The sequence below is a fragment of the Strongylocentrotus purpuratus genome, unplaced genomic scaffold (assembly GCF_000002235.5).
Source record: "Strongylocentrotus purpuratus isolate Spur 01 unplaced genomic scaffold, Spur_5.0 spur5_scaffold_1, whole genome shotgun sequence".
Lineage (NCBI taxonomy): Eukaryota > Metazoa > Echinodermata > Echinoidea > Camarodonta > Strongylocentrotidae > Strongylocentrotus > Strongylocentrotus purpuratus.
In genome coordinates, this window is record NW_022145594.1 from 48562419 (window position 1) to 48588541 (window position 26123).

A 26123-nucleotide genomic window follows, 5' to 3' on the forward strand; every position below is an offset into this window, starting at 1 on the left:
AATTTAAGATATGGCCAAAAACAAAATGGCCGCCAAAATAGCCTATTTTCAGTAAAATTTGAATTATTTCATAATACATTACGAAATTTTGGCAGAGTTGTGTGCTTATAATTCACGAGGACCATTGTCAACACATTCCTAAAGATCATACATGAACATAGATAGAGTTTAGACATAATTAACATATTTCCATTGTATTTATTGTTGCTAATTTGCATATTCAAAATGGCGGATAAATGCCAGCTGTTAAGCTTTGAATCACAATAAAATAGTATTCTACTCATTTCTTTCTATCTTATGTTTTCAATTCCTAGAATACCAAAGTGTACCAAATACTTAGGTCATACTCATTTGTCAATAATGACTTATTTAGATAATAGGAAAAACAAAATGGCCACCAAAATGATAAATTTTAAGCATCATTTCCCATAAGTATTATACATTACGGAAATTGGCAGAGTAGTATACTGGTACTTCATGGAAACCATTGTAACATGAAACCTGATGCCCCCACATGATCAGAGATGAAATGATTTGGATATTTGACTTTGGCGGCCGTTGTTTATTTGCTCATTTACATATTCAAAATGGCGGCATTGTAAGTTTTTCACACAATTTTTATCAATAGTCTATAGTATTAAACATCTGTTTTCACAATACAATTTGAATTCCTAAGATACCATTACGTGAAAAATGATAATTTGATCACTCTTCTTTCATGAATGTGTTACCGTTTTATAGCGTAGGTCACTTTAGATATCGATATTAGGAATTTTACCTTCACAATTCAACTTGTACGCAATTCTTTTAAGGATACGCCTTTTCTTCCTTTGCTGAACTGAACTCACGCATCACTGTCATTTTGATTTACATTTTTTGCTGCCAGAGTCTGATCATTAAGACATCGCACGGATGCATGACACGCACAGAACATTGTGCACGATAATTTGGCTTTGTTGCATCCACATCCTGATGATTTGCATGGGTTGTCACTTGCACAATTGCAACGTATAAGTCTCAGTATGTTTGCAGGTGCCAGTTTCACATTTGGTGGAGTGGTTACTGGGATGAGTGACTTTGTTGCTTCGTCTTTCATGTAGCCAAATGCAGTGGGATCCAATGTCGATGGATTCAATTCCAAAGCACTCTTCCAAATCCATGTTTGAAGATGGGCACGCTTAACATTCTCTTTGAAAGCTTCAGTTGTTGGTGGCATTGCAGCAAGATTTGGAGTGTTGGTAGCTCCTGCTTTCCCGACCCGTGTAGTCCACACATTCACTCGGGCATTTGACAGTGTCGTAGCCTTGGGTTGTCCATAGCATGATGTTATAAGCGCTGTTGCATCTTTCATCACGTCGGCCATATCTGCATGTATGTCTCCAATCGATGGCAATGGGAACCCATTTTTCTGCCGCAGCACTTTTAGCAAAGTTCCTTTGCCAACTCCAAAATGAGCACCAACAGTATCACAACCTGTCAATGCGTGACCTGCTAACATAGAAGGGATGATGTCTCTGTGTCTGTCCACTGTGGCATGTATATCGATTACAGATCTGTCTCTGATGGGCGACTCCATTATCAAGGGTGACTGAAGGCCTTGCTTTTGGTAGAAATGAAGGAGAAGAACATAAACATCTGTGTCGTCTGCAAGCACCCTGACGGATCTTCCTTCATCTGCAAGCATGATAGCCTGCTGCACAATAATTACATCAGCTTCCTCATGAGATGTGGCCATATTGTTTCGTTGGATTGGAACACCATCTGGAACTAGTTCAACAGGAGTGTCATCTTGGCTGGTGATCACAAGCTTGTGTTTTATGATGAAACCTGCATCGCTTTGCAGATGTTGACAAATGATGTTAATCAACTGTTTCTTGTTCTCTGTGACTGTCAGAATCAGTTTCTGAGACGGAAGGGGTGAAGTTGGACTCAGTTGGAAAACTCTGCAACCATCATTGCCTCTGGATATCCTAGTTGCACACTTGGTGCTGTAATCATTGTACCTGTCAAAGACCAAGTACACATCACCGGATTTTAGTCTCTCCTCAATCTTGCCTTTGAATTTCAATACAAAGTCCATCACTGTTGGTTGTCGTGTTGGTGATGATGAAGGCCAAGTAGGAATCCAAAGGAGAGCACAGCCATCGATCACTGTGCACGTTTCTTCAGGTGTCGCGTGTCTAGCTGATACTTCAACCTTTGTCTGGTTCTTCAAAGCGGCCTTGGACTTCGAGATACGCATATCTCCAGACTCATCAAACAGAGCTGTAGGAACTGGCGACAGCTCACATGACATTACATCATGAAAGTTAACATCTCTGGAACTTGCTTGTAGACCTATTACGCGAGAGTATATCAACTTGGTATCGTATACCTTGGAATCGCCTACGTCAATTGATTTCTTCATGACAGCCATGGTTTTAACTTTCTTCGAAATTGTGTCGTAGAAACCTCCAGGCAATTTCCGTTCAAACTCACCCATTTGCTGAGCACCAATTTCAACTGCTCTGTCAACATTCACTGATTCAGGAGCAATCCGTCCGTTGACCACATTGACAATGTTTGCTGGGTGCTTCTCTGGGTCCATTGGATCGATGCTCACATCCAGTTTTCTGCGCAATCCGTCTCTGTCACCTTGGTCTGCAGATATCCTTGCTGGAGCCTCTTCTTTATGTGCTGTTTTAGGACTAGCCGACTTGTCTCTCAGAGTTGAAATGTCTTCCACAAGTCTGCTACATATGTGCAAGCTAAGGGCCCAGGTCTTGAGAGTTTCTGGCTTTAGAGTGATGCCAATTACACCAGCTTTACTATGCCCATATCGCATGAATGTTGTCTCGATGAACATGTCGCTCCATATGCCATTCCATAAGCCTTGAGTGTGTCTCATCACATGAGACCCTTTCATGAAATGCTGGAGTGCATCTCCTGGTAGGGCTTCCATGCGTCGAAGGTAGAATAACCCATATCGTGCGTAGTTGACATGTCCCGACGCAAAGAAGTAGGGCATCATGAGCTTCACTGCCTCCAGGTGTAGTGGCCAATCACCTTCTCGTTCAGCCCGTACATAGAGCATCATTATCAGTACTGGTTTGATCAAGTTGTCGACCCACATCTTTGTTGTGCGACTTCTCTTTGCAAGGTCTTCAAGAATTGTCATGAGATCGTTGTGAGACTTCAGGTGTTCCTGCACAACAATATCTCTCAGTAGCTCCTCAGCTACCATGCGCATGGCTCTCATGTTCATAGGAAATTTCTTTCCTGTCAGCATTTTGCCCACACCTGCAAATGTAGATGCCAGAACATCTGCAAGGCCCGAGTCAGTCATCAATGTTCCGACTGCACCGACAAAACTCATCAGCATATGCATACCCCCTAATCTGGGAATGACCTGAGGAAACAGGTTTGGATATGCCCATTGTACCTCTACTGCAACCCTGTACAGTTGTTGATCTGCAGTGAAGACAGTGAAACCTTGACCAGTTTTCTCTGTTAACTGCTGTGATTTGCTCATGGCTGTCATAATCGTGTCTGGATGTGCTGGTGGCATATCAATCAATGGTAGATACACTGCTTTAGTTTTGGGTTGTGTGGCTTCTCCTTGATCGCGACATAAATGCGTATTATATCCATTAAATTCAGGACAGTTATCACGCTGCACAACATCTGTAAAGAACCTGAGGTCACACTCATTAGCTCTCTGTCGAGAAACAACCATATGAGCAAGAACACTAAGTGGTGGAACTTGGTTCTTGACAGTTGGCATACCTGGTTTCTTTGGACCATTGTATCTCATGATGTCAAGCCTGTAGTCAATATCTCTAGACATCTCAGCCTTCTTCAGTCGTGAATCTCTTGCTGATCATCATGGTGCATGCTTGTATCTGGCTGGGTCATGAGAACTGCAAGGGAATGCGTTGACAATTTACCGTTCTGAGATGAAATATCTGCATCAAAGTTGTCAACTACAATCTGAACAAGACCATCTCCAGCATTTGATATTGCTGTCAGTTCAGTGTTTTTCGCTGCCTCTACAGCTGCAGACTTCTTGAATCGTAGCAGTTCATCATACGTGCAGGTCACTCCAAAATCGTTCATTGTCTTTACTAGCTCCTTGGAATCTCGCAGAAGTACACCTAAGCTGATCTGTAGCTGGGTTGGATAATTGGCCAGTACAGATGTGATGATATTACCAACAAGATAAGCAGGTAGCGTGTTATCTAACTTGGATGATAAGCATGCGAGGAGGTTCAGAACGGTAGAGCTTACATTCTCTGTGATTTCTTCATGATTAAGACGCGTGTTGTACTTGCTCCTGTCAAAACACATATCTCTGACTTCTTTAGTAATCTTGTTTGTCACCCTTGTAACTGCAATATCACAATCATCATCCTCAAAATCTGGAATAACACGAAGGACTTTGCTCGCACTGCTTTTGAAAGCCAGGATTGTCGCTATGCCTGGGGATGAAAGAATCAAAAGGTCATCGTTGAAGTGTTCAGATAGTCTAGTGACAAGAGTCCTTCGAGACATAAAAAGCCCACCATTCTCTTCATATAGAGTGTGCAGTTCTACAGAGTTCCATATTTTCGACAAGTCATCCTCTAAGGTCTTGATGACGAGCTCCAAAGCTGCATCCTTCTCTTGTGTTGTATTTCCTTCCCTTTCAGCAGCATACGTGTTCTTGGAAAACATGAACCTAGTACGGCAGTCTCTATGATAACGAGCGTCTGCGGCATGCAAGTCACTTAAGACGCCAGCTAGCCTTACCCTTACCTCGGAAGCCCATGTGTCATTTCGTTCGTCGCATTTGTCAATGATCTCATGTTCTAAAGACTGTATGTGTCCTGCCCTTTTAACTTGTCTGCAAACAAATGCTGGTCTCCATCTTGTCGGGTTTTTGGGATCCTTTTCAGCATTACACACCTCACCACAGAAGAAGCAATTCTGAATAAAGTTGAATTGGGGGAGCTCAGAGCGTCTTGCTCTTTTTGGAGGGATTTTCTTGGTATCTCGATCCCCATCAGATTGCTGGCGTTTTAAAGCATTCCTTACTTCAGTTGGATGACAGTATTTGTCAACACACGTCTTGTGGGCTCTTGGACGTTCACTGTTATCATTATCTAGGTTCTCATGAATATTATCTCCATATTGCTTGCTACATTTAATTATAGTCTCTATACGTCTGGATGTCAGATTGGTTAGTCCCTTCTTCTTTGTGTTCTGGTCACAGTTGAACTTCCAATTGAAGAGGCATTCTTCCTCCATTCTGTTTCAGGAACTTTGTATCTGCAATGATAACAAGTGGAATTATGTCATTTGGCTGGTTACTTAGAACAAATATAAATACAAATAATGAATTTATCTAAGTATGTTTTTTATGGTCCATATATAAAGTAAACTTTGCAACAACAGTTCAAAATAAAATTATGTTCTATGTGTATATCAAATATAAACAAATGATCTTACCCTTCACAAAGTTGGTAGAAACTCAAATGGACAAAGGTTCATAATAATTCTTCAGGAATGTTCCTGCCACCTTTGAACTCCAAAAAGCAGTATCATGCCTGCCATGCACTTGTGTCTGAAAAAAGAGCGAAAACACAATGTTATATATGAAATCGTTCTGTCTTGGTACGAGCAACTGAAAAATATCCGAAAAGGAATTTTTCATTTTTCATTTTTACACACACTCACCACAGAAGCAAGGACCAGACTAAGTATGAAGATATGTGCAATCTTACCGAAGTATTAATACTAAAGATCAGCATGTAAACGATGTTTTACTTCATCCTAGCTGTACCTGGTAATTTGATATAAGTTGTCATATGTCTGATATCTGATTTATTTAGGACCTGGACTATGCTAGTCTAAACTTACATAGTCCAGGTCTGGTCCAAAATTAACAGGCTTATGTACGACTCTAACCTTAAACGTAAGTCAGCTCAGTCATCATGTGGCTCTAATCATTCCATCGTCATGTCTGACTCTAGATCAAAGTTAGTTCGGGAACAAGTCTTGACCAGATGTGCGACATAATCTGGTACTACTTGTACTATTCGTATGTGTGAAAGAAGTATGTATAATATTAGGATTACTATATTATTGATTTGAAAATAGTATGCAAATAGACTTACCAGTAACAAGGCCTTCTTTGAAGTACTTTGAAGTGAAGATCATGTATAGTTCATTATGAAACCATTATTTTGTTTCAAGCAGCATTGCTTCCTTTAGCACATGTTCAGCATGGAGATACAGGGTGTAATGGTTGCAAGGTATACCAGTTGGAATTGGGAGGATAAGTCATTGTAGTTATGTATGTCTTATGCGAATCCAGTTTTCTTAACGTGTGGTCTTCATGGAATGTAGTTGGGGGTAATGTGGAGGTTCTTGGGAAGGGGAATAACTCATGATAGATGCAGTGTCATATCATTGTAGATGTCATGATTTGGTCAGTAGATGAAGGTCAGTGAGTAGAGGCAATGGCTTAGTCACTTTACTGACAGATATGTGTATGTTCAACAGGGTATCTCAACAAACAGATTTGCTTTGAGATGATAGGCTACATCGATTAGCTTTAATCAAAATGCAGCTTATTTACATCACAAAAATTGTTGTCAGAGTGTGTATATATTGATTGCTTGTTATCGAAGTAAAAATCGCAAAAAGCCAATTTCTTGTACACTTTTTTATGAATCACCCTGTATAAATAATGTATGAATTGCTTTGCCATCTAAAATAACATTAATAATTATCAAAATATGTATCATATATATCATATCTGGTGAAAAAAATCAGAAAAGTGTTCTTAATGCAGCAATAAAACATGACAAAGTATACAATTTTACATATTTTTAGAGCAGAAAACGGCATTTTGGCGGCCATTTTGTTTTTGCTTATATCTCAAATTGCTCAAGGCTGACAGAGCTCCAGTTTTTTGCTTGTTCATAGTGGATACCTAGACAATCAGAATCCATTAAAAAAAAAACTTATTTCATCAAAACAAGGTTAGGCCCCAAATCTGGGTTTGGCTGCCGGACTAAAATTACTTGTCTGTTGCCTAACGAAAAAAATTATATCTAGTCAGGCCTGAATTGAGTCGCAAAACAATCATTGTGTTAAAAGGAAAAAAACATATTTGATGACATTCGAAATTCCCAAATAACCAATACGATTGGAGAGCGAGTACTCGTTTTGTTTTTCTTCAAAAATTACTCAACTATAAATAGCTGGCCCGGATACTTGAGCCTCTCACAAAACGCAAGTATAGGCCTGATGTGTCGTCAGGGGCGTCGCTAGACCTTTTTCAGTGGGGGGGGGGGGGGGGGGGTGGTATAGAGGCCAACGATTACCGACAAAACAAGCCACCAATTACCTACAAAATTAAATGTCCCAATATCTACAAATGTAACCCTATAAACCCGAGGCCAAAGGCTAAATTGTTATGCGCAAATGGTCATTTTCGTCGACGACATAAATATACAAATTATTTCGTCAACTTAGTAAGCATCATAGCTATATATTTTAATGCAGGCGCGTAGGTAGGATCTTATTTAAGGGAGGGGCGGTATTGGGCAAGCGAATCACTTAAAAAGCACGCAAAGCGCTCCCTAGGTGGGGTAGGGGTGGGTGAAAGGCCTCCCGCGCGAAGCGCGGTAGCTTAGACGTTTCATTAAATTATTATGAAAAGAAGACGATTTGTTGTACCGTTCTCGACTCTTAATCCTTGTCTGAATTCAGTTTCCCCGTCCCACGCGAAGCGCGGAAGCATGGGTGTCGATCCCGGGGGGGATGGGGGGGGGGGGGGATATATCCCCCCCCCAATATTTCAGGTGGGGGGGATGGCCTGTACAATCATCCCCCCCAATAATTCACCATCAAAAAAAAAAAAATGAAGAGAAAAATTAAGGATGAGAGCCCGATGAGAGTAGTTAATGGTTATTACTCGCAAGATGATCATCAATATACACATTTTGCTATCTCATTTTCATAATACATACATATATACGAAGTAAATAAGACAACCGTATATGAGACAAGAATAAATTGAATTCTCGCTCATACGGCTTCATCAGGAATTGATGAATTTATTCAATTGTTCAATCAACAGCATCATAGAAATGCAGTGCGCCAAATGCAAAGACGCAGCGTGAAGGCAACGAGCTAAATGTTAAGCGCGAAGCGCAAAAGTAGCAATCTGCAATGCACATCAGACAATCCTGGACAGTGTTAACATAGATGAACTCTGTGACGATTTCGTGATGAGATCGGAGACAAGGAGAAAGATTTTCGGACATTAGTATGACTTATAAAATAGTTCTCTAGTTGTTGTGTTGTTTCCGTTCACCCTTTTTAAAATTCACGTCATTGTATCTTTATTTTTGTTTTTTTCACTCATTTTATTTCCTGATATTTCCTAAAACATTTTTCATTTTTGGAGAAAGATTATTATGTCACAACTTATTTGTAACACAAATTATTTTCAGTGGGGAAACTGAATTCAGACAAGGATTAATATAGAGAACAGTACAACGAAGCGTCTTCTTTTACAAATAATTTAATGAAACGTGAAAGCTTCCGCGCTTCAGGCGAAAATGAATACAGACAAGGATTAAGAGTAATAATTTATTGAAACGTTAAAGCTTTAGGGGGGAAACTGCATTCATGAAGGACACGATACAACAAATCGTCTTCTTTCACTAATGTGAAAGCTTCCGCGCTTCGCGCAGGAATGGGCGAAAATGAATTCAGACAAGGATTAAGAGTCGAGAATGGTACATAGGATCTTCTTCTTTCTTTAATCATCTAATGAAACATCAGAGCTTCCGCGCTATGCGCGGGGAAGGGGGAATTTGATTCAAACATTAAGGATTAAGAGTCGAGAATGGTACATCGAATCGTCTTCTTTCTTTAATAATCTGATGAAACGTCAGAGCTTCCGCGCTACGCGCGGAGGAAGGGGAACTTGAATCAAACAAGGATTAAGAGTCGAGAACGGTCCAACGAATCGTCTTCTTTCTCTAATAATTTAGTGAAACGTCAAAGCTTCCGCGCTTCGCGCGGGGGGGGGGGGGGGGACTCCCCCTCCCTGCACGCAACCCCCTAGGGACCGCGCTTCGCGTGCTCACTACCGCCCCCTAAAATGAAATCCTGGCTACGCGCTTGGGAGGGGTGCAACTTGCCACACGCTTCTACCTCTTGATTGCTTTGATCCATTGCCGAAAATATTTTGGCACCTATCATCCCCCCCCCCCCCCAAACCACGGATACAAATCGACACCCTTGCGCGGAAGCTTAGACGTTTCATTAAATTATTATAGAAAGAAGACGATTTGTTGTATACCGTTCTCTATACTCTTAACCCTAAGTGTCTGAATTCAGTTTTCCCCCTCTCGCGCGAAGCGCGGGAGCTTCGACGTTTCATTAAATTATTAGAAAAAGAAGACGATTCATTGTACCGACTCTATATCATTGTGTGAATTTTCAAAAATGTTTCTTTGTCCGATAAAGAGTCACAGTTCGAAGGGGGAAAAATTGCTGGCCGACCGACATAAAAAAAAATCCCACCGGCTTCAACCTCACACCCCCCCCCCCTTTTGCGACGCCCCTGAATGTAGGGTGGCCTGAGCTGGTAGGCGTGGTTCTAAACTTACAGAGACACTTCGATAAAGACACCCTTATTTCATGATTGCTTGTGTTGAATTGCCCTGGGCTTTACAACTTTAAACCTCCAGGGTTTATTTTGCATAAATAGGTATTTACATGTTCATTTATATAATAAAAGGAAATAATGAATATTCAATTATCATAGGTAGCAAATAAAGGATGACTAACAGAGGAATGACAACAAACAGATAGGAGAGGATGATCAAGCATAATGATGTGCACCAATCTATAAATGTGAATTACTAAGTAGCCTGTTCACACTACAGCTCTACAGTAACAAAGCATTTGTAGCCTTAATTTTAAGCAGTTGAAGAAATTAATAAAAGTAGGCCTACTTGAAGAAATCGTTAAATTGTAAGATATTCAGTTCATTTTTATTAAGTAAGACAAAGTACTAGGTGTTAAAATAACACACATTTAACACCTTTGGAAAAAATAATACCCCAGGAACGTGAAAAACAAAACTTTTATTGTAATGCCTATAAACGGACATATTTAAAAACTGAAATGTGGCACCACCCAAAAAATATACTTCTGAGATCCTCCTTTGTCTTTAATTTGCACCTGTAAATAAATTCTTTGTTCCTCGTCTATGTCATCGCGGCGAAAAATTTCAGACTTTTCTTCTTTTGAGGTGCACATGCAGCCTCAGACAAATGTGCCAAAGAAGTTTTGTCTTCTTGTGTTCCTGGAAACAAAGTTTTGGGCAATATTTTTCAAGTCCAGTTTATCTGTACGAGATTTATATATGAGTAATATTAAGCTTTGGTTGAGCTTTCTTTGGGTCATTGTACTTATCAGATAAGTTTTGATCCCTTTCAAGACAGAGAATGTTCTCTCGCAAGTTGCCGTTGTAACTGGGATGGTAAGGTAAATGAGAAGAAGAATGTGTACCTCTGAGAATGATCTCTTATAGATTGGACTGTTGTAAAAAATCTCACAGATTGTTTTAATGTATTTGATACGTTTCCTCTCATCGTTGTTGTTGTTGTTGGTAAATGTTTTGTGGCGTTCATTCATATTGAATATATACGCCATAAATATCTTCAATTTTATAAGAAAATCAGTTATAGTCTTTATTAGAAAAATGAGAATAAAGATTTGTAATGAAATAATTAATTAATAAGTAACGCAATTTATTGGGAGTCTCTGGATGGTTTTCAACTTCGTGTTTCTGCTTTTTTAAAGTTTAATCTGGTCAGCCCGGTTTCGGTTGCATGGAACCTAGCTTTGCTCGATTTGAAACAGGCTCTCATCGTCATACACGTCTTGGAGGTTTGTTAGCTGCCGAGTTAATGCTACAAAGTCAATATCTCCGGCATACACTTCCCTCAACTCATCAGCACGAACAAAATATTGGGGAGGGGGGGAGGGCTCATGATAACCGAGCCCGGCCGAAATATGGGGGGGGGGGGGGGGGGGCTCATTGATATCTGAGCCCCCAATATATATATATATATTTTTTTTTTTTTTGGGGGGGGGCTGTGCCCCCAAGCACCCCCCCGGTTCCTAAGCCTATGTACAGGTCAATGAAGTCTACTTTTTGAAACTTAAAGGGATTGGGTGACTTTGTCTCAGGTTCTGAAACAAAATCCTGGAATGATAGTTAGGGCTAGTTCTGATCGGAAAACGACCCAAATATCGGAGTATGGCTAGCTGCCCCAGGGCCTTGTCCTATATACGGATCAGGGAAAAAATACTTTAAAAATTTCGGGGGCTACTTGTATGACTTTCGGGGGCTCTTTTTGGCATTTCGGGGCTGATTCACCCCGAGCCCCCGTGTATTTTCCCCTGATACGGATAAGTGAGCGCCTTGATCGGTCCATTACTAACTAGTGTTTTTAGCCCTTCTTTCTTTTCTTTTTCCTTTCCTTTCTTTTTCTTTCCTTTCCTTTTTTTTTTCAAAGGGGGGGGGGCGGGTCCGTCGCCCCCCGTATGTCCGCGCCTGAGTGACACCCACATAAACTAACCTTATTTATTACCGAACAAAAATAAAGAAAGAGCCCCTCGACACCATAGGTCTAAGTAATCAGCCAGTTGCTACCCCCCCCCCCACCAAAATAAACTTTAAAAGTGATTTTTTTTTGTTCTAATTTGATGCCAGTGATTTACAGATGCTGCTGAAACGGTCTAATTTTCCGGGATTTTTCCACACTTTTTAGTAAATTATACTTTTTATGTGTTTGTGGGAGAATGACAAATTTCAAAATTTACAGTCAGGCAAGAAATGTGCTTATTTACTATTTAGAGGCCTACTACGGCGGGCTTGGGGCTCAAGCCCCCCCCCCCCACCCACACACACACTTTTGAAAAAGTATATTAAAGAGAATTAAATAAAAAGAAATAGAAAAGAAAGTATGCTCATGTGACCGTAATTAAATGCCCATACCCCTGTGCTTCCGGGGGCTCTGCCCCCTGGACCCCACCTTGGGACCTAAGGCTGGCCCCTGGATGCTAATCTGACCTTAATTTTAAAGCCTAAAACCCCTGCGCTTCCGGGGACTCCGCCCCTTGGACTCACTACTAGTATATACTCGTGATACAGGCCCAGCTCCAATAGTCCGTGGGCCAGAGGGGGCTACCGAGCACCCCCCCCCTATGATCCTACTTTTTGGGTGTCACTTTGTTCATTGTGATCCATAATATCAGAAAAAAGACGTTCCCAAGAAAAAAACTCATTTGGACACTGTTTTTTTGCTCCTTATTTGAAGATATGTAAAAATGTCAGTTTTTCGTGTTTTGCACACTTTCTTAGGGTTTGTGAATTATGTGCTATACATTTTACCCTGTTTCTCAGCAGATATAACTCTAATCTCCGCCAAATGTATAAACAATCTTCATAAACTATACAACAATAGGTAGACGAAATTATTTTATTTTATTTTATTGTCTTCGATTATTAATGACGTCATAAATTTGCATATATTTTGATATGCAAATTTCTGTCTCAAAACCTGTCAAAATCACCTGAAAGTTGTATTTTGTCTGCTATTATCATGAAATAAGTTTTCAAACCCCCTAATTTGGTGTAAAATTATTCATTGATATGTTATCTGATGTTTCCTGCAAAAAAACTTAGTCAACTCATGTAGATAAATGTTTTTTCCCCATTATTTTGTATGTCAACATATCAGTTTTCCGTGTATTGTACATTTTCTTAGGGTTTGTGAATTATGTGCTTACACTTTACCCTGTTTCTCAGCAGATATAAGTCTAACATCCATCAAATTAATAAACAATCTTTGTAAATCATACAACAACAGGTAGACAAAATAATTTTTATCTATTTTATTGTCTTCAATTATTAATGACGTCATCAATTTGCATATATTTAATATGCAAATTTCTGTCTCAAAACCTGTCAAAATCACCTAACAATGGTATTTTGTCTGCTTTTATCATGAAATAAGTTTTCTAGCCACCTAATTTGGTGTAATATTATTCATTGATATGTTATCTGATGTTTCCCGCAAAAAAATCAGTATCAGTCAACTCGTATGCGCATCCCCCCCCCCCCCCGCTTATTACAACTAGTACATTCTGTATATACAGTGCGTCCCAGAAAAAACGAAACCGAGAAGTATCGATGTTTTATCATAACTTAATCACAACCATAATTAATGAATGATACATATTTGGAAAGCTTAGAGTCTCCTCTTTCAGTTGATGCTACTCACGTCATGCATATTTCACGCATGAGTGATTAAAAGCAATTTGAAGGAAGGAAACCAAAAAGTAATTTGGCGGGCGGTATCTGAATTTCAAAGAAAAATTCAAATTTCTAGAAAGTTGAGTTTCTGCCCTTTCATATGACACCTCAATCAGGAAAAATGAGCGAGGAATGACAAAGTTCTGTTTGTTTAAAGTAGTGCTTGCATTTCCATAATTTTAACAAACGAATTCGTTTTCACTGGGTCCCTGCCGTAGCAAAAAGCAGATTTGACAAAAGACTTAACTCCGTTTCGTTGACAATCAGCCATGCATGAAGACTCTCGTCTACGGCTGATTGTCAACGAAATGGAGTTAAGTCTTTTGTTAATTTCGTTTATTGATACGGCAGGCAGCCAGTGAAAACGAATTCGTTTAATAAAATTATGGAAATGCAAGCACTACTTTAAACAAACAGAACTTTGTCATTCCTCGCTCATTTTTCCTGATTGAGGTGTCATATGAAAGGGCAGAAACTCAACTTTCTAGAAATGTGAATTTTTCTTCGAAATTCAGATACCGCCTGCCAAATGTCTTTTTGGTTTCCTTCCTTCAAATTGCTTTTAATCACTCATGCGTAAAATATGCATTATCTGAGTAGCATCACATGAAAGAGGAGACTCTAAGCTTTCCAAATATGTATCATTCATTAATTATAGTTGTGATTAAGTTATGATAGAACATCGATACTTCTCGGTTTCGTTTTTTCTGGGACGCACTGTATAATGTACATTTAATCCAGGTTGGATAGCAACTACAGTCCACGAATCTTCAAGTCCTGCCAGAAGTTTGACAAATTGTTTTGTTGCGTTGCTGCAACAGTTTGATTGGCTTGACTTTGCCGGTTCCTTTAAAGGCGCTTGTGGAGTCACAGCCTGAGAAAGCATGTAGTCCAAGGAGTGCTGGGCAAAATTAGTGACATCTTTGAGCCGCTGCTTGTTGCCTCTCCCTGTATGGAAGAGTAATGTAATGTTTGAAGTGAGATGAGCGTAATGAAGCAATATACAAAATATATCGCTGTTTGTGCTTTTGATCTGCACATGATCACAACCTTGCTCCTTTCCCGTATTGGCAGTAAAGGATCGCGCGTGAATCTGTTTCTTCTTGGGTTGAGTTGAGAGATGGAATCTCAGAACACAGTGTCTCTCTCCCATTCTGAGAAGTGAGCAGTTGGGCTTCTCCTTCTTTGATGAATATCATCTTTTCCCATACAGCCTCTTAGCCCGGCTCTTAGCCATGTCGTGCTTACTCCAGACATCCAGAAAAACTTTAATAAGTTGTTTCTTATTCTCATCATTCGTTAGGAACTGCTTCCAGTCAGATGGTCTTTTGGTCTTGCCTCCTTTAATCATCATCTTCTCTGCACACCCACGCCGTGTCCGTTCACTTGACTTCACAGAGTCTGGCTTGTACATGTCTGTGCTGAAGATGACATCGCATTTGGACAACACTCCATTGTGAATTCTGATGCAAATATCGTGGAAGTATGCAGGCATCTCTTTTAGGTAGTAGAAAACAGCATTACCATCTTCCACTACCAAGGAATTGCCGGTGGTTGGAGGTTGTGAGTTCTCTACATCCTTCCGGAGATAGTGTAGGCCCTTAACTGTATCTGTCTTAGCAAAGAAGTTGTTCCAATGTTCCAATTGAGTAGAACAGGGATCAAAGAATTCCCGTAGAACAAGTTGGCTGTCTGAACTGTGTGCCTTTACCATCAGCTGGATAGCAATGTCCCCTTGTTGCTTGTACTCTTTTACTTTTCGTTGGGATGTTTTAAGCGTGAATTTCTTTTTTGTTTCTGCCATGGTTTGAGCTTCAGTTTCTTGATGGGGTCAGAGAACGATGTCTTTTTCTCTAATCGCTCTTTGATGAACATCTCTTTCTGGTCTTTCCCTGTGGTAATTGCATGCATGATATCTTTCTCAACCTTAGCTGGAACGCAGGCACCGGAAGAAAAAACATACAATCCATTCTTGCCATCAACATCAACATGATTGAGGAAGCTTTTTACATCATCTATGGCCTTTTTTTTTAATACACATCCCTCACTTTTCCTCATCTGAGTTGGTTGTTGATCTCTGTGTTTATTTCCACGGTGAGCATCAAACGTCATATCTGCATATGTTCGGGCCCACCTCTGATATACACTGTAGTTCTCAACTATGCCAGAGACACCGACACCACTACTACCCCCACCGCTAGATTTGCCGTGCTTCAGGATTATCTCCTCAATTTTCTTGTCGACAGCACATCGGTTCCCTGAAATGAGCGACCTGGCAACACTTATTGCACCTCTTTCGAGCAATGTCATGGCACCAGGATGTGAATCTTCAATGTTTACAGATATCGGGAGTAATTGTGACCAGGTCAGGCATAAGGAAGAGCTTTGAAGCTCTCATATGACTCTATCAACGCCATCAGATCTGCATTAGCCACAACCAATTTTCTTGTCGACAGCACATCGGTTCCCTGAAATGAGCGACCTGGCAACACTTATTGCACCTCTTTCGAGCAATGTCATGGCACCAGGATGTGAATCTTCAATGTTTACAGATATCGGGAGTAATTGTGACCAGGTCAGGCATAAGGAAGAGCTTTGAAGCTCTCATATGACTCTATCAACGCCATCAGATCTGCATTAGCCACAACCAATTTTCTTGTCGACAGCACATCGGTTTCCTGAAATGAGCGACCTGGCAACACTTATTGCACCTCTTTCGAGCAATGTCATGGCACCAGGATGTGAATCTTCAATGTTTACAGATATCGGGAGTAATTGTGACCAGGTCAGGCATAAGGAAGAGCTTTGAAGCTCTCATATGACTCTATCAACGCCATCAGATCTGCATTAGCCACAACCAATTTTCTTGTCGACAGCACATCGGTTCCCTGAAATGAGCGACCTGGCAACACTTATTGCACCTCTTTCGAGCAATGTCATGGCACCAGGATGTGAATCTTCAATGTTTACAGATATCGGGAGTAATTGTGACCAGGTCAGGCATAAGGAAGAGCTTTGAAGCTCTCATATGACTCTATCAACGCCATCAGATCTGCATTAGCCACAACCAATTTTCTTGTCGACAGCACATCGGTTTCCTGAAATGAGCGACCTGGCAACACTTATTGCACCTCTTTCGAGCAATGTCATGGCACCAGGATGTGAATCTTCAATGTTTAGAGATATCGGGAGTAATTGTGACCAGGTCAGGCATAAGGAAGAGCTTTGAAGCTCTCATATGACTCTATCAACGCCATCAGATCTGCATTAGCCACAACCAATTTTCTTGTCGACAGCACATCGGTTCCCTGAAATGAGCGACCTGGCAACACTTATTGCACCTCTTTCGAGCAATGTCATGGCACCAGGATGTGAATCTTCAATGTTTACAGATATCGGGAGTAATTGTGACCAGGTTAGGCATAAGGAAGAGCTTTGAAGCTCTCATATGACTCTATCAACGCCTTCAGATCTGCATTAGCCACAACCTCAGCAAGCCTCTCCTTTGTTGGTGATCGAATTAGCTCTTGGAAGATATTCTTTGATTCCTCAGCTATACCAACAAGTGCATCATCTTTTCCAGTCATTGACAGGAACTCATAAAAAAGGAGCCGTTCTAAGCACTCCACCATTGTCTTGTGACAATGCAGACTCCTGTCACAGTTCTTTCAAGAGGATATCTTTAAGTCCGGATCCTTCCATTTTCTTTCCAAGCATCTTGGAGTATGCACAAATCAAATGGAAAATGCCAATCAACAAAATGTGTTTCTTGTAATTTTATGGATGACTCCAAATGAGAGAAAATGCCTTCATGCACACGCTCAATTCAAATGTTGTTATGACATAGTCTTGGCCAACCTCGTGGATTGCTTCTTCTGCAGCTCTCGGGCACTCTTGGATTGTATCGAATTCTGTTATTGGATATTTTATAACAGGATAGTAATCTATGGTCGTCACATTTGAAGGCGCCTCGCATGTTACTGAGACAAATCCAGTCCAACCTGGAAGCTCTTGACCTGTCTCTCCACTACTTTTCCGGACAAGCATCCACGCAATATCATTTCTGGCACATTGTTTGAATGCTTTAAATCGGTTGACATAGCAAGGTGGAAGAGGACCTTCATGTTTAATAGTCAAGGAACGTTCTTTGGTTCATGTACGTGCTTCTGAGGGTACTGTGCTATTTGAAGATTCAACTGTCTCATTGTTAGAAATCTCCTGCAGCATAATCCCATGGGCTGTGTGGACAGAGCCAGAACCACTTAAGATTGAAATGTATTGGTCGAAATCGTCAACGTCTGAATGGAAGACTGATGGCTCCACGGGATGGCGGACTACCTGTCTAGATAGAATACCAAAAGTCTACTGTAGTGCTTGTGCTATGGCAGATTCAAGCTCAAGTGAAAATGAATAGCTTTCTGAAAGAACAAGGCGATTCATGAATGTGATCAATATTATTGAGCACTGCGTAAGAGATGTCTCAGAGTCATCCATATCAGAATATGCTTGGACATTTTCCACTTTCCATTTGTGGCTGCCCTACATATATCTTGACCAAGAGATATGACAAATCTAGTCACTCTTTGTGATGGTCGAGACGGATTTCCACTCAACATTAATGGTTCAGAAACTTCTCTAGCTCAGTGGGAATCTGGTCATCTATATAGACAATGGCTTCTGCGGTTGAGGGCCAGGTATTTCATCACCTACAATTTAATCTACATATCCTGGCAAATGCTTTCTTGTGGGCTACTTCAATTGTTCTCTGTTTAGCTACTTCATTGTACTTGTCACTTCTCCATTAATCTGGTTCTTAGTTCGCCACATATTTCTTCCGACAGTTCTTGTGATATCTTGCTTCTGCAGCAAACAGATCAACTTCCATGATTCTCAAAAGTAGGTCTTCATCACCAACTCTCTTCGCAACATCTACAACATTTTGCCACCCACCAACATCAAACATTGGTGACTTTCTGTTGTCCAAGAGCTTTTCACTTTGATTGATTTTGGGCCTTCCTTTTTACAAAAGATACAATCAGAATTGAAGATGACTTCATCAATTGACGATTTGGGTGGACGGGATGTTGAAGGTTCTGTGGCATCAGATACGATCTCTGACAGTCGATTGAGATTCTTGGTAAAAAGTTGGTAGCACTCCCGATGATAACCATGCACATCTGAAATGTCTTCAAGAATGAGGATGCATGCTTCTTCCATTGCTACTTGTGTCAAGTTAGTTGAAATTCGTGAAATTGTACCCCGTATACGTTTGATCATTCATTTGTATAAACAACAAAACTATATTATAGCATATAATGGGATTAATGACCAACTGCTGAATAAGTTGGCTTTGTCTGATCCCCCCCCCCCCCTCTTCGGGCTGATGTTGTATGTGGTAATATACTGTATTTTATTTAGTTTGATGTACTGCTTGTTGAGCTTTTGTTTTTTTAAACAGGAACTTTAATTGAATGTACATTATATATACAGAATGTATTAATCGTAATATGCGGGGGGGGGGGGGGGGGGGACAAAATTTGCGGGAAACATCAGATAACATATCAATGAATAATAATACACCAAATTAGGGGGCTAGAAAACTTATTTCATGATAAGAGCAGACAAAAAACAACTTTCAGGTGATTTTGACAGGTTTTGAGACAGAAATTTGCATATAAAATATATGCAAATTGATGATGTCATTAATAATTGAAGACAATAACATAAATTAAAATAATTTTGTCTACCTGTTGTTGTATGATTTACAAAGATTGTTTATTAATTTGATGGAGGTTAGACTTATATCTGCTGGGAAACAGGGTAAAGTGTAAGCACATATTTCACAAACCCTAAGAAAATGTACAATACACGGAAAACTGATATGTTGACATACAAAATAATGGGGAAAAAACAATGTCTACATGAGTTGACTGAATTTTTTTTGCAGGAAATATCAGATAACATATCAATGAATAATTTTACACCAAATTAGGGGGTTTGAAAACTTATTTCATGATAATAGCAGACAAAATACAACTTTCAGGTGATTTTGACAGGTTTTGAGACAGAAATTTGCATGTCAAAATATATGCAAATTTGTGACGTCATTAATAATTGAAGACAATAAAATAAAATAAAATAATTTGTTCTACCTATTGTTGTATAGTTTACAAATATTATTTATAAATTTGGTGGAGATTAGAATGTTATCTGCTGAGAAACAGGGTAAAATGTAAGCACATAATTCACAAACCCTAAGAAAGTGTGCAAAACACGAAAAACTGACATTTATACATAATCTTCAAATAAGGAGCAAAAAAACAGTGTCTAAATGAGTTTTTTTCTTGGGAACGTCTTTTTTCTGATATTATGGACCCCAATGAACAAAGTGACACCCAAAAAGTAGGATCATAGGGGGGGGGGGGGTGCACGGTAGCCCCCTCTGGCCCACGGACTAATGGAGCTGGGCCTGTATCACGAGTATATACTAGTAGTGAGTTGGTTGATGTTCGAAGCCACGTACAAAAGTATAATCGATTACAACAGTTGTGGGGCCGATATCACGAGTATGCCTTCATAAAATAAAGGTTTTAAAGAAAATATTCACTTCTACTTTCAAAAGGACTGGCCCATTTGCTTTAAAAAAATTGTAGAGTTATTATTATGTAATTTCTAGAAAAAATGTCAACCACATCATTTACAATGAGTCTAAATACATTGATTTGCCGAGTTGCTTCCTTTTATCAAATATACACGTAAAACAATGGGGGGACAAAATGTGCGGATAGCAAACCGCACGGATCGTCCCTCGGACGATCCGTGCGAGTCACGGACGATCCGTGCGAGCAGAAAACCCGCATATTATGTCCGACGGACAAACGAAACTGGTAGGACAAACGGCGCGGTCACACCGGCTAACTCGCACCATATGCATGCAGCACATTCATCAGAAAAGTTGACAGTCCTGCAAACTCGCTACTCGAGGGTTATCAATTGTAAATCAGATTTTTAAGTTACTGTCTGTTTACCAACACTCTTTAGCAAGATGCCGCCGAAGAAGAAGAAGCAGCAACATAATGGATTTTCATTGTTCATGCTAGAAAAACAGGAAGAAATGCGTCTGAAAGGACGCAAAGTCTCAATGCAGGACATGGTCCCGATTGCGCATCCAGAGTGGAAAGTGAGTATGAAAGAAAGGTGGTCATGCATGCATCGCGATCGGGCCGGGGTCGGGCTAATTCAGCACTGCAGTCTGTACATGTTGCGCGTCGAGCGCGAGGGTATCTCGCATCTCGTTCTCGCAGCGATCAGTTTTCAAATTCAAGAGCTGAACCATATGTTGATTTATAAACCTTCCTCGAAAGAGTCGAAATAGCCATGGTTTTCAAGTTTCCAGAATATCATCACTTGAAGTTTTTTAACATTAGCCTGCACTAGATTTCTAGTATTAAAGTAAAATTTAGTTGATATTTGCAAATGCCTAAATTTATTTAATAGAAAATGTCTTTGAACTGAGTTTGACTTTGGACAAAATAAAAAAAAATTGTCATTTCTCAAAACTTGAATCGCTAGTCTACATACCAGTGGGATTCTAAAATTGGCTAAAACGGTAATGTCAGTCACTCACTGTGAGGTAGTGCTGGACAAATCACTCATTTGGCGTGATTTGTTCCAACAACAACAAAAAGACAACAAATTTCAAAATATTTAAAAACTAAATTCAAGGAATAAACTTAAGGTCTAGGTGGATATATTATTGAATATTTGTTTGTTTGTACGGCCCTTGCGTCTCTGAGAAAGTACAGGCCGGAGAGTTGACCTGAACATGGTCTTTGTCACAAGTGACTGACAATGCACACACCAAATACACCCTTTCACGGTTACAAGTTCAACGCTCATGCGCTGACATTGCCGCGCATCTGAAAACATTGATGACGCAATGTTTACGTGCAAATTAAAATGGCGGCCTTAAAGATAAACTTTAGTACTGGTAAAAAAAGAAAATTAATTCTCACAGAATCAAACGAAACTTACACTGAATGTTCAAGATTACAAATAAATGACATGTGCCAAACAATTTTGGAAGAAAATGTATACTGGCTGAGTAATTAGCATATATAAAGACAAGGAAATCAAGGTAGTACTAGCCCCGACACCATGTGTGTTGTCCCATATATAGCTTTCTGTGTTACTTTACCAAGACTCGGTCAAATTTATTATGATTTTGATGACTCCAGAACCTTGCAGTGCACACCAATACTTACATGCTACATGATCAACTGTTTCTGATCCTTTCAACACCATTTCTTTCACAATGCAATCGCATGACCAGTACTAAAGTTTATCTTTAACCATGAAAGGTTGTAATGCCCATTTGACATTTTGAGATTTGAGTACATTCTGCGAAGACTGTGATGATGATCTCACAAATGAACAAAGATTTGATTGCCCTACCAGCCAGGCAATGTCACCAGGGCCAGGTTGGGCCTCTGCTAACGTTGAGCCTCAGTGTAGTCCCCTTTATGATAAATTTGTAGGATTTTACACTGTACTGTCCTCCCATGCCTAGATTTAATGACCAAAATACACTCTCCCTTGATATTGTTTTTAGAGGTAACCCGATGATGTCCTGAAAAAGTAGACGGCTAGAGAGAAAAACCTAATGACGATGTCGAGCCTTAGGCTAAGTTGGGGTAGGCCCACCCATCTTTAGAAGCTAAATTATAACATTTGTAGGATTATACTGATTTAGTGCTGGTATGCCTAGATAATGTAATGATAATCATAACATAAAAAATAATAAAAACATGCAATGTAATATTCCTTGATTTTGTTGTTTTTCAGAGCTTACCTGCTGAAGTCCAGAAAGGGTATACAGCTAGAGCAAAAGAGAAGAAATTTGGCCAAGGAACCTCAGGTTATGAAGGGAAGTTAGATTGTACAGGACAGCTCGTTACAGTAAGTTTCCATTCCTTCTTTTTTCAGATCGTGTTTGGTCTGCTTAGATCAGAGTCATCATTCATCAGATCAAAATAATCATTTAATTTCCTCTGTAAAACAACACATACAAAGATCAGTGACAAATTATTATGGTAAATAAAAGAGGTGGGACCAAGCTGCAGGATCATAAAAAGCACAAGAGGTCAAAGAAATTACCCCTGAATACTGAGATGCCAACCAGTACGATTAAATCGTTTTTAGTACGATAATAAGAGTGAAATACGATATTATATGATATCACCTATTAAAATACGATTTTTCCAACAAAAAAACAAAAACAAAACAACATTTAAAAAAAAATTAAAACCCCATAAAAACTGCAGAATCGCATAGAAACATGTACAAGTAAACCCCCCCCCCCCAACCCCGACAAAAACTTTGCTTACAATTTCTCATTAAATTTCAATGAAAGAGCAAACATTTTACTTGACCGTACTTACCAGTAAAACATTTTTCTGAAGTTTTACTGGCCTGGGGCCGATGAGCCAGTGGTAGTGTCGAGTTTTCGTGAAAATCTGATTTTTTTAGGACACTCAGTCTGTTTTTTTGTGTCAAGAGGCTGGTATCTCTGTGAATATACTTGCATAAACTGTAACATTATAATGAAAAGTATCGTAGATCAATACACAAAGAAGAGAGGGAGGAAACTTTGATCACAATTCAGTTTTCAATGGGAAATCAACCCTAAGAACTATATTAACATTATTATTGAAGCTACCACCTACAACTTTGATCTGGAGCCTACGGGAATGAAAACTAAGCCTCTGACAGACGAAGCCTCGAGGACCTTCAGACAAATTTTTGGAGGGTTCCCTAGACAGTCAGCCCCCACCAGACCAACAAGGGCCCTTTCGCAAATTCACTGGACCAGTCCAAATTAAATAGTGTTATTTTCATGCAAGCAAGCTTGAAAAGTAGCCCCCAAATTGTTAAAATAACCTTTTCCCTGTTTTGGGCTGTCAATGCACTGAGATAGACTCGTTTATGGAAATGCACCTGAATTGATACACTGATCATTCAAATATGCAGGTGTACCTACAGCATTCCATACATGCACTGTAAGTATGAATTGCGCAATAACCATCTTGTGTTTACATGTCATGGCTTGGAGATTGTGAAATTTTCTTCATAGAATGGTTCCTCATTTCCGGATTTGGTAACAATTTAACAATCCATATTGCGCAATGACATGGTATGCAATTTACATTAAACAAAATGTAGAACAATGAGTTCTGCAAAGCTCTAGAGGAGTTATGATACCCCTATGAATTACAGGGAAACTTCAGTGTGGCGTGTGATATGCCGTGACCGGCAACCCAGATGCCAAAGACCCAATAAAAGAGACCATGCAGTACTGTGTACTGGTTACACTGAAGCAAGCAAGTGGGGTTCAATCTGCAATTTAATACAGAACAAACAATAATAAGCCATCTTGCATAAACCGACTGAACCATTTACATTTATATGTCATACATGTAGTCTAAGATATATTTGTTTCTCTTGTATTTGTTAGAATCGTTTTTCAGTGGTTGAATACTTGGAGAAGAGAAGACGAACAGAGTCTGCTGCCCTCAAAGATTCCTGGTCTACGGGTCAAGGTAATTAAAAACACAAGGTTAATCCTAGTTCTTCTGATTGATGGCAGTACATCCCTAGGTGTGCAGCTCATGGTATTTAAATGCATTGTTTAACAATGTTACATGCAAATCTGAGATGCACGGCCCTATGTGTTATCTGTGTCTGTGATATGGTGTAATATTGAAGCCCTAAAAAAATTGTGCTTCAAAATGATCATGAAGTGGCTCAAAATGATCAAGAAGTGCCCCCAAAATGTAAAAATCTTTGAGTGACCATTTTTACCATTCATTTTCCCCAATAGACTGTAGTGTTATGATACTGTTAGGAAAACGCAAACTTTGAATTCGATTTTCAATCACAAATATCTTGATAATCAGACAGGCGATTGGCTTGTGAAAGTCATGGGGTTCCTGACTGACCTAAAGGTTTGATTGCAGCATGAGCTAAATCAAGGATTTTGTTTAAGAATCTGAGACGATAATATTTTTAGGGTTAGCAGATTGGTAAAAACTGATTATTATTTCACTAGAAACATACCTCAGATCTAAGCTGCTCAAAGAAGAGCCGTAAAAGGACTGTCAAAACTGTTTTCCTGGACAAGTGTTTTTTTGTGTGCAGTAATACAAGTTGTAGTAGTGTAAAACGCTTTAATAGAGATGATATTTCATATTAAAGAGAAGGTTGAGTTCTGGGAAGAGGTGACAAATAATTTGTGAGCATTTCATTATTATTATGCAAGTGTGGAAGAACATCAGATTAAAAATGTGCCCTAAAAAGCATGGCTTTTCAAATGCCATAATATTCTAAATATGGCATGTAACAGCATAAAAATCAGGACAGATTTTTATTCCACATGTTCGTGTAGTCCCACATACATCTTTCTGGATGTGTACAGTGCTTGTAACTTTACCAAGACTGGGCTAAATTTCTTATCATTTTGATGATTCCAGAACCTTGCAGTACACACCAATACGCTAGATGATCAACCTTTTCTGATCGATTCCACACTGTTTCTTCCACAATGCAATCATATGACCGGGGGGGGGGGGGGGGGGGGGGGTTCACAAAGATCCTAAGTTGAACTTAAGCTCTAATTTGGGCTTAAAAATTATGAAGAGCCATTTGTAGCCTTGAAAAAAGATATATTAAAAAGCGGAAAATCAAGTATTTTAGACTTTTTTTATAAATTCCACATCAAGAACATGAAATCTCCTTGATAATAGATACATGTAAGTTCAAGATCTTTGTGAAACACCCCCCTTGACTCAAATTTATCTTTAAGCGCTACATAAATTCAGATGTATTACTACAACCATTGTAGTACATTTGTCTTTTTTATGTCTCTTCTTCTTCCCCCCATGCAGACATCACCCATCATCGATTCTACATGATAGCCGTCAAGACGTTATGTCAGCTTCCTGATGACACGTACCTACCATGTGAGTTAGCTTGTGTGGAGTACACCATGAGTGCAGGTATCACCAAACGGTTCCACTGCTTCCCGGCTCCAGGCAAGCTGCCCCTAGGATGTAGATACTTGTGTAAAAGGCAAGGTAAGATATCAACTTTGTCATCAGGTCGACTCTTTATTATATTGTCCACCAAATATGAATAGAAGAGATGGAGGAGGAAGAGGGGAAAGGGGAGGGGAGGGGAAGAGATGGAGGAGGAGGAGGGGGGAGGGGGAGGGGGAGGGGAGGGGGGAGGGGGAGGGGGAGGGGGAGGGGGAGGAGGGGGAGGAGGAGGAGGAGGAGGAGGAGGAGGAGGAGGAGGAGGAGGAGGAGGAAACCAACAATTCAAAGAAGCATGAAGGAAGAGGAGTAGAGCCTTGTCTTATGTTCTTGTGTACCGCATAAACATTAGGTCCCCAAACTCCCCATGCACTGTCAAAGATCTTCAGGAAATATCACCCCAGATGTAGCTATGGTGACTGTTGGGTACATGCAAAGCATTTAAAAGAATTCCCCCCCCCCCCCCACATTTGTAGTTCTAAGGGGTTCGAGGCAACCTTGTCAAAGGACTTAATTGATGGGACTGGGATTCAAACCCATACCTTATGGTTAACAGCTCAGAGTCTTATCCACTTGACCATATATCAACCTTGTTGTATTTCCTACAGGTGAAGATGTGCACAAGATACCTGCAGAATGGTTTGATCAGTACAATCATAACT

The 26123-nt window shown here is 39.9% G+C and overlaps 1 protein-coding gene across 1 annotated transcript in view; it reads left to right on the forward strand.

Annotated features, from left to right (window-relative positions):
* Positions 1–20263: 20263 nt before the first annotated feature.
* Positions 20264–26123, forward strand: part of LOC105438992 (protein maelstrom homolog) — a 16877-nt gene continuing 11017 nt past the window's right edge. Inside the window, exons 1-5 of the mRNA XM_030978410.1 lie at positions 20264–20552; positions 22217–22330; positions 23886–23970; positions 25315–25503; positions 26070–26123. The exon at positions 26070–26123 is cut by the window's right edge and continues 77 nt beyond it. Coding sequence (XP_030834270.1) covers positions 20418–20552; positions 22217–22330; positions 23886–23970; positions 25315–25503; positions 26070–26123 — 577 coding nt within the window. The 5' untranslated portion in view covers positions 20264–20417. The remainder of the gene's footprint in view (positions 20553–22216; positions 22331–23885; positions 23971–25314; positions 25504–26069) is intronic.